General features: G+C 40.1%; 1 protein-coding gene across 1 annotated transcript; it reads left to right on the forward strand.

The window, feature by feature from the left end:
- The first annotated feature begins 8,387 nt into the window (after positions 1-8,387).
- RETNLB (resistin like beta) lies at positions 8,388-11,409 on the forward strand. Its single transcript, XM_056109145.1, has 3 exons — positions 8,388-8,505; positions 9,599-9,673; positions 11,282-11,409. Exons 1-3 carry the CDS (start codon positions 8,388-8,390, stop codon positions 11,407-11,409), a joined length of 321 nt encoding a protein of 106 aa, XP_055965120.1.
- Positions 11,410-12,367: the final 958 nt, after the last annotated feature.

The following is a 12,367-nucleotide window of genomic DNA, read 5'->3' on the forward strand; positions in this document are numbered from 1 at the left end:
CTCAATTTCTAGTTTTTGAAGGACTGTCCATGTAGTTTTCCAGAAAGGCTGGACTAGTGGGCATTCCCAACAACAGTGAAAGAGTGTCCCTTTTCCCCCATATCCATGCCAGCAATGGTTGCTTCTGTTCTTTTGAATGTGTGCCAGTCTCTTTGGTGTGAGATGATATCTCATTGTTGTTTTGATTTGCATCTCCCTGATGGTTAGCGATGTGGAGCAGTTTTTCACGTACCTTTTGGCCAATTCTATTTCTTTTTTTTTTATATTTATTGAATCACTGTGGGAAAAGTTACAAAGCTTTCAGGTTTAGGTCTCGGTCATGCAATGATCAAACACCTTTCCCTTCACCAGTACTTATTTTTCACCACCAAGAACTCCAATATACCCCCCTTCCACCCCTCCCAATGCCTGTGAGGCAGATCAATTCTACTTAACTTTCTATCTACTTTGATTACATTCATTATTTCGACAAAAGATGCACCATTATTGTTTAGAGTTTCCACCCAACAATCAGAACTGCTGAAAAGGCATTGTGAAATAATTTGTCTTCTATAGCTGGTTATGAGAACCAAATGATGTTTCATGGCTGCAATAGCGGCTGCGCGATTTTGGATTTCTGATATTTTACTTATTAAGTCTGGAAGGATTTCTGCCAAGGGCCAGATAATTACAAGATTGGTTTCTGTCGCCCTGGAGCCATGGTTAGTGCTGGAGAGCCACTCATGGGGGGCAACTCGTGACCTCAGTAGGGCCTGAAGCATTTGTATTTCTTTTTTTTTTTAATGTAGGAGTACTGCTATTTATTCAGCCACTGATTAGCTGATTGAATTGTGCATGAACTCCACCTTACTGATCAAGCTGCTTAACGGCCATGATCCCAGAGACTCAGGAGCAAATCTCAGAACCCAGAAGGTTTTTGCAGAAATCCCTCCAGATTTAAGTGTTAAAATTTTGAAATTTCAAAATCGCGTGGACACTACTGCAGCCATGCGACACCATAGTATTTCTTTTTTGAGGAAACTTCTGTTCATTTCTTCTCCCCATTTTTTGATGGAGTTGGATTTTTTTTCTTGTGTTATTCTACTAGTGTCTTAAATTATTTACCTAAAAAATCAAGTGAATAACTAATAACTGCATGGAAAGGGGATAAGAAAGATTAATACTTTGTCTTCACACCTGGGTCATTATAAGGGGTAGAGGATACACTTTTAGAAAGAAAGCATCTCTAAAGAAAAGGTTTTAAAAAAAATCTCAACAGTCAAATTTTGGATGAACAAAAACCCTTTCTTCCATTTTATCTATGAAGGACTTTATGAGTAGATTCTAGCAAAGCTGAACTGGAAACTCTCCCATGTAGTGGCTGTTCCTAGGAAATGTCTTTATATCATAAGTAGTGATTACCTTAGAGATACTTGCAAGAAATTGGGTGTATTATCTGTAGACAATTTAAAATATTGATGTGGGCGTTAGCTTGGGAAACATAAGGTGGTGCCCAGGGATTACTTCTGGCTCTGAACTCAAGGATCACTCTTGGAAGTGCTTAGAGGACCATGTGTAATATCAGAGGTCCAACCTGATGACTCATGTACAAGGCAAGCAGCCTACCCACTGTAATATCTCACCACTACCAAGAATTTGAAAGGAATACATCTTAGTAAAAATAAATTATGTGGCTGGAGATATAGTACAGCAAGTAAGGCGTTTGCCTTGCATGCGGCTGACCTGGATTCAATTCCCAGAATCCCATATGGTCCCTTCAGCACAGTCAGGACTAATTCCTGAGTGCAAAGCCAGGAGTAAGCCCTATGCATAGCCAGTGTGAGCAAAAAAGGCAAAAATTTAAAAAAATAAATTCATATTATTCAGGGAATAACATTGCTTTATATAGGTTTCTGGCGTTCAGCATTATGAAAACAACATATGTATGTACTATCTTCACTACCAAAAGTCTCATTTTCATCCATTGCCACTGATCCTTTTTTTACATGGTTTACTCTACTCATTACCTATTTCTTTCTCATAACTTCTATTTTATTCACATAGTGTAAAAGTCTGGTTTGGTTTAGTTCACTCATTTGTCTGGTTTCTTTAATTATCGGCTATGACAAATGTTACTTGAGGTTCAGCTGAACGATGATGTTCAGTGATGACCAGATTCGTTTTGTGAGCTGAAGGTGCTTGGGCATCTTCAGAACGGAATCAATATATTTTCACAGGATTTTCCCTTTGACATAAGAGTAGCAGTATAAGTGTATGTGTTATATTTTAGGTAGCATTATTTACAATATTTAACAGGGTTTTGTGCATGAAACATTATAATGCCACACACCACCACCATAGTGTCAGTTGTCAGCTTCCCTTCGCAATTATCCCAGTGTCCCTCCCCTATCCTAGTCTTCCTCACTGAAACAGTGATATGCTTCTTCCTGAAGACTATATCTTGGTATCTGTTCCTTCTGGGCATTAGTTGTTTCCTTATTTTGTTTCTTTACATCCTGCATATGAGAGAGATCATTCTGTTTCTGTCCCTGTCTTTCTGACTGTTACTCAGCACAATGCTCTCCAGATTCATCTACATGGCAGAAAATTTCATGATTTCAACTTTCCTTAGCCAAGTAGAACTCCATTCTGTATATTTACCATAATTTCTGTATACGTTCATCTGTTTGGACTGTGAGTGGCTTTCAGATTGTAGCTATTGTGAATAGAGTTGCAGTGAACATAGGGGTGCAAATGTATTTTCTGAACAGAGTTTTGGGGTTCATGGAATAGATGCCAAGAAGTACAATTGCTAAATCATATGGAAGATCAATACCTAGTTTTTTTTTTTTTTAAAAAAGTGTCGATACTGTTTTCCAGGGCTGGAGCAATAGCACAAAGGTAGGCCATTTGCCTTGCACGTGGCCGACCCGACTGACCATAACTTCTCAATTTATACATCAAATCTAAGTCTGTGCTCTTTCATTCTCTCATTTTTTTCTCAAATCCTCTCAGATAACTAAGGACACATTCTTTTATTTGTTTGTTTCTGTACTACACCTGGTGGTGCTTAGGGGTTAGTTCTGGCTCTGCACTCCTCCTGGTGATGTCCAGAGTATCATATGAAATTCCAGGGATCAAAGAAGGATTTGGCTACATGAAAGGCAAACATCCTGCTCTCTGTTTATTATTGCTTTGCCCCACATCCTTGTCTTTTTGCTAGCATTCTGAACCTCAAGTTCATGTATATGTCACACAAATGTATTATGGAGTGATAGCACTGAGGGTAGCACCACGGGAAAGGGTTTTGCCTTGCATGTGGTCGACCCAGGTTCGAACCCTCTATCCCTCGTGGAGAGCCTAGCAAGTACGGAGAGTATCCTGCCCTGAGCCTGGCAAGCTCCCCGTGGTGTATTCTATATGCCAAAAACAGTAACAAGTCTCACAATGAAGACATTACTGGTGTCCGCTTGAGTAAATCAATGAACAACAGGACGACAGTGCTACAGTGCTGTATATGTATGTGTAGCATATAGTAAAAATATAGTATAAATATAGAAGAAATAGGCATTTTTTGAAGAACACTACCTCCACTACACAGCCATCGCCACACTCCAAGACGCTTTCCGGACCCGCACGGCTGCAAAGCAGCCGTGCGACACATCACAAGACACTAAATACCCATCTTCGGAACAGTCGTACCATATTTGATAGGGTTCAAATATGGTAACACCTACAAGGGTGATTAGAGGTCGCCCCAAAAGCCTCTATCCCTCTCGGAAAGACTGGCAAGCTACCGAGAGTATTCCGCCCGCACGGAAGAGCCTGGCAAGCTATCCGTTGTGTATTCGATATGCCAAAACCAGTAACTACAACTGGTCTCATTCACCTGACCCTGAAGGCTTCACCGACATGGCAGCACTGAGAAGGATGAGAAAGGAGAGGCTGACAAAATCTCAAGGCCGAACTAGGTGCCACAACGAAGGAAGACAAAAATGATCGTCTGTACTTTCAATGCACATACGCTAGCATCAGATACATCCATCGAGGAACCGATGGTACAAACGCGAATGATCAAGTATGACATCATTGGTCTGACCGAGACAAGAAGGCACAAATCTCACCATGCCGTTTTTGACACTGGAGAAGAATTGTTCCTCGGAACATGCGATAAAAGAGGTGTTGGAGGCGTCGTGTCCTTGTCAACACAAACTTGGCCAAAAGCATTGATTCATTCGAATGCCTAACAACCGGAATCGGACGTTTACATATGAATAGATGTGGCTCACTGCTGGCAGTTTCTATCTTCGTTGTCTACGCACCAACATCTCATTATGATGAAAGAGAAATCGAGAAGTTCTACATGGAGCTGAAGAAGTTCTGTAAAGAAGAACAACATCTCTAAGGAAAGGAAAATGAAACTAAGCATAACAAAAGCAGAGGCAGGTTTTCTCCCACTTTTTTCATTTTAATGAATCACCATGAAATACAGTTAAAGACTTACAAACTTTCATGATTACGTTTCAATCAAACAATGTTTGAATAACCATCACTCCACCAGTGCCTATTGTCCACCGCCAATGTTCTCCAAAATTCGTCCTGCCACGACCTTCTGTTCCCACCTCCTGCCTCTGTGGCTGACACATTCCCTCTTACTCTCTCTCTCCTTTTGGCTGTTATGGTTTGCAATGTAGGTACCAAATGGCCATCATATTTGGTCCATGGTGTACTCTGTGGGTACACTATGCGGGTCCTGGGGCTGAGATCTCCAAGCCTACTCAGATTGGGGCTGAGCATCCTCCACCCAGATCCTCCAAATTCCAGTAGGCAGTGGTCACACCCACCAACTGGCCCCTCCTGGCTCTGTGTAATCGCATCAATGGCCAAGACTCAGAGACTATAAAACCAGCTCCCGGAAGCGACATCTTATTATCTCATTCCTACTTTAGACAAACTGGCAGGCTACCGAATGTAACCTGCCCACACAGCAGAGTCTGGCAAACTCCCCGTGGCGTAGCCAATATGCCAAATACCCGTAAGAATGATGGGTCTCATTCTCCTAACTCTGAAAGAGCCTTGAATATGGCACTTTTTAAAAAATCTCAGGGCTAGGACGAAGGAGACGTTACTGGGGCCTGCTCGAGGCAATCGACGAATAACAGGATGGTCGTGATTGTGAGTGTACTTTCAACAAGCATCTTCCATTCAGAGTGGTCCCTCCAACCATCATTTACTTAGTTGTCTCTTCTCTATCTCACCTGCTTTTTTTCGCAGGACATGAAATCGACTTCCAAGCCATGGAGTGACCCACCTCGCTATTATCTCTACTATTCTTAGGTGTTATTCTCCTATTATGTTACTTTATATGCCACAAATGAGTGAAGTATTTCTATGTCTGTCCCTCTCCTTCTGTCTCATTTCACTTAGCATGATACTCTCTATGTTGATCCACTTATATGCAAATTTCATGGTTTCATTTTTTATAACACCTGCATAGCATTCCATGATGTAAATATACCAAAGTTTCTTTAACCAGTCACCTGTTCTCGGGCACTTGGTTTTTTTCCAGTGTCTGACTATTGTAGATAGTGCTACAATAAACATACAAGTGCAGATGTCATTCCTAATGTACCTTTTTGCATCTCTGGGATATATTCTCTGGCATTGCTGGGTCAAATGGGAGCTCAGTTTCTATTTTTTTAGAAACATCCACATTTTCTAAAAAAGACTGAACCAGTCGGCATTCCCACCAGCAGTGAAGGAGAGTTCCTTTCTCCCCACATCCATGTCAACACTGGTTTCTTTTGTTCTTTTGGATGTGTGTCAGTCTCTGTGGTGTTAGAAGATACATCATTGTTGTTCTGATCTTCATCTCCCTGATGATTAATGATGAAGAGCATTTTTTCATGTACCTTTTGGCCATTCAGATTTCTTCTTTGAGAAAGTTTCTGTCCATTTCATCACCCCATTTTCTGATGTAATTGGATGATTTTTTTTCTTGTAGAGTTCAATCAGTGCCTTGTTTATTCTTGATATTAACCCCTTATTGGAGGAGTATTGGGTTAATATCCTTTCCCATTCTGTAGACTGTCTTAGTATTCAGGTCACTTTTTCTTTTGAGATGCAGAAGCTTCTAAGTTTAAGATAGTCCCATTTGTTTATCTGTTTCCACTTGCTTGGTCAATGGCATTTCATCCTTGAAGACATCCTTAGCTTCAATGTTGTAGAGGGTTTTGCCAACCTTTTCTTCAATGTAACTTATGGATTCTGATCTGATGTTGAGGTCTTTAATCCACTTTGTTCTGACTTTTGTGCAAGGTGTTATGTAGAAGTCTGAGCCCATTTTTTGTATATAGCTGTCCAGTTTTGCCAGGATTGTTTGTTAAAGAGGCTTTCCTTGCTCTACTTCACATTTCTTGATCCCTTATCAAAGATTATATGATCAGATATTTCATATATTTGAGGGTGTATGTAAGGATGTTCAACCCCATTCCACTGGTTTCTGGATATGCTTCTGTTCCAATACCATGCTGTTTTAACTACTACTGCTTTGCAATACAGTTTGAGTTGTGGAAGGTGATGCCTCCCCCCATCTTTTTTGCCCAAGTATTGTTTTAGCTATTCGTGGGAGTTTGTTGTTCCATATGAATTTTAGGAGTGTCTGATCAATTTCTTTGAAGAATATCATCAGTTACCTTTATAGGGATTGCATTGAATCAGTATAATATTTTGGGGAGTATTGCCATTTTAACAATGTTAATTCTCCCAATCCATAAGCATCCTTCCACATTTTTTGACTTTTTCCACTAGTTGTCCTGCTTCTTCAACTTTCTCTGAAATTGTGGAGTTGAGCCTTGATGACTGTATGCTTTATGCTGGAGAATGATTCATAAACTTTCTGTTTCTCTAACTCACATGCATAGCTTCAATCTTTGTACATTATTCCAATATCTAATATTCTTAAGCCTTAACATTTTCTCTGACCTTTTTTCTCTTTTGGTGGTCACACCGTGAATGCTTAGGGGTTATTCTTGGCCCTGCACTAAAGAATTATTCCTGGAAGTGCTTGGGAGACCATATGGGATGCTGGGGATCGAACCCAGGTAAGCCTTGTGCAAGGCAAATGCCTTATCTGCTATACTATGGCTCTAGCTTCAATTTTCTCTGACTTTAACACTAACTCATTTATCAGCAAACCTTTGTGTGATGTGGTGTTGGATTATTCATGCTACTTATTCCATATTTGGAGAATATTCATACATTATGCAGCAGATATATCAATGTCTTTGATGACCTCTTTGGTAGGATACTTCAGTACACAAATCTGCACTTTTAAGATCGGGAAAAAAAATTGAGTTCTAAAAAAAGATCTGGCACAGTAGACTTGAAGTGAGGATTGTGAAAGCTTATGTGCTTACAATGTTGACATGGTGAAAAGACCAGGTAAACCAGAAATAAACAATAAAATGTAAGGGGGAATCTCCTTGAGACACTAAGGGAAAACTTTTCTCCAAAAATGAAAAGTCAAAGTCCCCCGCAAAGGGTCTGAACTAAGACTGTAATACCTGCTTCTGTATAACCACAAGAAGCCAAGTATGGAAGCCAATGAGCTAAAGATGATGGAGAAAATTGAAAGATCAGGCTTGTAATGACCAAACTGAACCTCCACAAGACCTCTGCAATCAATCACAATGCTCCTGGTTAAGTAAACATCCATGTTTTGAAATTGATTGAGTTTACTGAGTTTTTTCTTACTTTTTCAAATATGGGATTACCCAGGGAAAATAAAATGACTGTTTAGACAGGTGATAACTAGGGTTCTTATTCTGCGGAACTCATGTATCTACCGCTTCCTCATAAGGAATCAAACAAGATGGGTATTACTTGCAGTAGTCCACAGAAATCCTCCAGGTGTTGACCTTATCAAGTTGCGAAGAGGAAATACGAGGATCGAACAGCAAGACAATAAGATTACTCTTGATCTAGAATCAGAACAAAGGTAGTTGTTGTGTATTATTAAAGACACATGAAGCTTATCATAGCGGTGAGTCACCCCAGCTAGAATGGTTCTTTGCAAATATACTGGGAATTTGTCTCTATGTGTCTGGTTCCTGTAGTGTAAGGCTATCCAGATAAGAACCTCAATATATATATCCTGCTGCTGGCCTGCCCAGTCCTTGGAGAGAGAGATTTTGGATTTTTCCGTAAGTCTACTCTGTTGTTACTCTCCCTTGCTTCTCCATACTGCTTAAGGAGATCCAGTCTCCTTACAGACACAGTCAATCTTCTCCTTGCATTCTCTCTATATTCCCTTTTCTATTCCTTCCCTACACACTAGAGCTGAGATTTTTAAAAACAAAACACTTTCCACATTTTCTTCCAGCACTAGGATTCTGCTTTGCCTCACGATGAAGTCATCCTTTGGCTTCCTTTTCGTCCTCATCTTCCTCCAGCTGATGATCCCAAACAATGCTCTGTTTTCCTTTGAGTCTGTTGTGGATGGAAAGATAAAGGATGCTCTTCAAGGTGACTGAATGGGATTGTGGGGAAGAAAGAAGGTAATATCTGATCATGCCTTGTGTTTCTAAATGGTAACTCATCCTCTAATCTATTTCTATATTCTAGACTTTAATTTTTCTGTGTCTATTCAAGCTTAATTTTCCTATACAGAGTCTTTCACACTCTATCACTTTTGTTGTTGTTGTTGTTGCTGTTTTGGGTTCACACCCAGTGATACTCAGGGGTTACTCCTGGATCTGCACTCAGGAATTACTCCTGGCAGTGCTCACAGGACATGGCCCATTTAATTTTTTTGAAGTTTAGTGGTTTCTTCCCCTCACCTTTTAAAAAAATTGACTAAATGTGAGATAGTTACAAAGTTGATGATTGGTTTTCAGTCATGCAATGTTCCAACATTCAATCCTTCACTAGTGTAGGTATTTCACCACCAATGTCCCCAGTTTTCCTTTTGCCACATTCCCACAGCCTCTCTCTTGGCAGACACTATTTTTAATTCTTCTTCTTCTTCTTCTTCTTCTTCTTCTTCTTCTTCTTCTTCTTCTTCTTCTTCTTCTTCTTCTTCTTCTCTCTCTCTCTCTCTCTCTCTCTCTCCTTTTAGACATTGTGATTTGCAATACAGGCACTAAAGGTTATTATGTATATCACTACCTCATTTCAACACTCAATTCTTGTCCAGAGTGATAATTTCCAAGTAGCATTGTTATAGTGGTCCTTTCTTTGTCCAAATTGTACTTCCCTCCATCCCTCCCTCCACTGTTGCAATCATCCTCATTACTATTTTTTAATCTGTTGGCTAATAGTTTTTTTTCCTCTTCTGTTAGTGAGTCAATGAATTGGGAAAGAAAAGAGAGGAATATAGCTGTAATTTATGAGTCATGTATAATATAAAGCTTTATATAGATTATGCTATTTAAAATCACAAATGATTTGTGAGGTAAGTTTAACTACTACATTCCTATTACAAATGAGAAGTCAAATCTTAAAAGTCAGTGAATAATCTGATTATGGACACAGTATTTTCTTTGAGGTAGACGAGGAATTGGAAGTGGATTATGAAAAACAGTATTGTTATTTACTAATGCGTTTGTCTCATACTCAGATTTCAAATATTCCAGAGTAAAGCTGTCATGTACCAGTGTCAGCAGCCGAGGCAGCCTGTCCACTTGTCCTGAAGGTAAGTAATTCCATTAGCAAAGCTGGTAGACATGGTGCTCTGTAGCAGCCCCTGTCTATTCTCTGTGACCCATATATTTTTTACTGAATCACTGTGAGCTACAGTTACAAATTTTCATGATCAAGTTTTAGCCATACAGTGATCAAACACCCATCCCTGCACCAGTACACATTTTCTACCACCAATGTTCCCAGTATCCTTCCCCACTCAGGCCCTTGTCTCTGCTTCGGGCACCTTCCTTCTTACTCTCTCTCTCTACTTTTGGGCATTATGGTTTCCAATACAGATACTAAGAGATCATCATGCTTGGTCTTTACTCTATTTTCAGAACACATCTCCCATCCTGAGCAATCCCTCCAACCATCATTTACTTAGTGGTCCCTTCTTCATTCCAACTGCCTTTTCCTCCAGCACATGAGGCAGGTTTCCAAATTGTGGAGCAATCCTCCTGGCTCTTGCCTCTATTGTCCTTAGGTGTTAGTTTCATATTATGTTATTATATATTCCACAAATGAATGCAGTCATTCTCTCTGTCCTTCTCTTTTTGACTCATTTCATTTAGCACGATACTCTCCATGACTATCCACTTATAAGAAAATTTCACGATTTCATCTTTTTTAAGAGCTGCGTAGTATCCCATTGTGTAGATGTACCAGAGTTTCTTTAACTAGTCATCTGTTCTTGGGCACTCAGGTTGTTTCCAGATTCTGGCTATTGTGAACAGTCTGTCACCTATACCTTACCCTGTCTCATTATCCTGGGACTGAATCATAGCTCCCGAGAGCCCTTATATATCCCCCACTTTCATTAACGTTGCTGCTGAGAAATCTAGGGCTTCTCTTTTTTTTTTATCATTTTTTTTATTAGTGAAACACCATGAAGTACACTTATAGACTTATAAATTTTTGTGCTTGGGTTTTAGTTATACAATGATCAAGTACCCATCCCTCCACCAGTGCCCATCCTCCCCCACCACGGGTCCTAGCATCCCTCCCCCCCATCCCCCCCCCCCCCCGTCCCACCCTGCCGCTGTGGCAGGGCATTCCCCATTGTTCTCTCTCTCTTCTTTTGGGTACTGTGTTTTGCCAGAGGGCTTCTCTTTCCTATTTCAAGACCTCAGATACAAGCCCTTCCTGTCCTCAGTTGTCATCTCCCACTCCCTCATTTATTTTTATTTTTAAAAATCTCCTTTTGTTTGTGAATCACATTCAGCAGAGTTCAAGGCTTACCCCTGGGTCTGTACTCATGGATAAGTCCTGTCAGAGCTTGGGGGACCATCTGTGATGCTCTGGATCAAATCAGAGTCCGTAGTAAGGCAAGCACCCTACATGCTGTACTATTGCTCCAGCCTCTTTTTTTTATCACCTTTTCTCTGTTTTGGAAGTTATGATCCAGCTCTCAGGAAAATTTATTATGAACCAAAAGGGGAAAAGTTCACAGTTACCTCCCTTTTATGAATCTCTTCCAGGGTCCTATATATTTGTATTAGCAATTTTTACATTTTTTTTTCCTTAAAGAAAGACCTCAAAATGAAGGACTTGAGGCTTCACTTCGAATGAATAGCCCTTCCTCCTCTAAAGGCTCCTCTATGTCTCATTGTTCATACAGGAACCATTGTGACTAGCTGTGCTTGTGGCTTTGGTTGTGGTTCCTGGAATATCGAGGGAGAAGACACATGCCACTGCCAGTGTCCCAGGATGGATTGGTCCACTGCCCGCTGCTGCCATCTGAGCTGAAAGGGAGGAGAATGTGAATTCAATGGTTGAAGCAGAATGGCAATGAAACCCTGACTCCTTATAGCAATACATCGTGCCCCTTTCATTCGTTACAAGTCTGCTTCTAGGATAATAAAGACAATTTTGCATCTCTCCATGTTTGTGTTTTTGATGTTACTGTCCCCAGTTTAGGACTCAAATTAGAAAATGTTTCTCATGTCTTTATTCCATTTCAGCAGAGATCAGAGGAAATGTGTGTGTGCGTGTGTGTGTGTTTGTGTGTGTGTGTGTGTGTGTGTGTGTGTGTGTGTGTGTGTGTGTAGAGGGAGGGGGTTATCATATTGAGACTCTGAGACTCCAGTGTCTTAATTAGTTACCAAGAAGAAAAGAACTGGCATTTGATTTTCTGTCTATAGTTTCCTAAGGTGAGCTCCAAATTTTGTATAGGACAATTTTCTGAGGTATACATAGACAAAGCCAGTTTTCAAAAATCCTTTGGTAATTTCTGGGTTTGCATATGTACTTTCTTCTAAATTTATATAGCAAATCTGTTTTATTCAAGGTGAGAAATTTGTTATTGTCTTCACTGTCTCCCATAGGAAAAAAATTTCCTTCCTTCCTTCCTTCCTTCCTTCCTTCCTTCCTTCCTTCCTTCCTGTCTGTTTCCTGCCACAGTTCCACCTCTGCTTCTTTGTACATAAGGGGACTTAAAAAGGTCAAGCTACTTCTTTTAATTTACATATTCCATACAATAATATATTAGAGTTTAGTTCTCTTTGTGTTGATTAAAATTCATATTTAATTTATTTCTAGGTCCCAGTCCTTTGTCCTTCCTGAAGAATAAATACTTACTGACCAGCCACTAAATGCCTTGTTCTATGAATGGAGTCAGGGTATATCACTTAAAAGTAGCAAGAATGACAACGTGGCTTGTCTTCAAGCCCACATTCTCCCTTAAACATGTATCTCATTTGCTTAT

The sequence above is a fragment of the Sorex fumeus genome, unplaced genomic scaffold (assembly GCF_029834395.1).
Source record: "Sorex fumeus unplaced genomic scaffold, SorFum_2.1 ptg000265l, whole genome shotgun sequence".
NCBI classification, from domain to species: domain Eukaryota; kingdom Metazoa; phylum Chordata; class Mammalia; order Eulipotyphla; family Soricidae; genus Sorex; species Sorex fumeus.

Excerpts from the sequence above, each read along its gene's own strand:
- RETNLB (XM_056109145.1), top strand. The coding sequence starts at position 8,388 with ATGAAGTCATCCTTTGGCTTCCTTTTCGTCCTCATCTTCCTCCAGCTG. Across the intron at positions 8,506-9,598 it reads GATAAAGGATGCTCTTCAAG|ATTTCAAATATTCCAGAGTA; the intron begins GTGACTGAATGG and ends TCTCATACTCAG. Across the intron at positions 9,674-11,281 it reads CCTGTCCACTTGTCCTGAAG|GAACCATTGTGACTAGCTGT; the intron begins GTAAGTAATTCC and ends TTGTTCATACAG.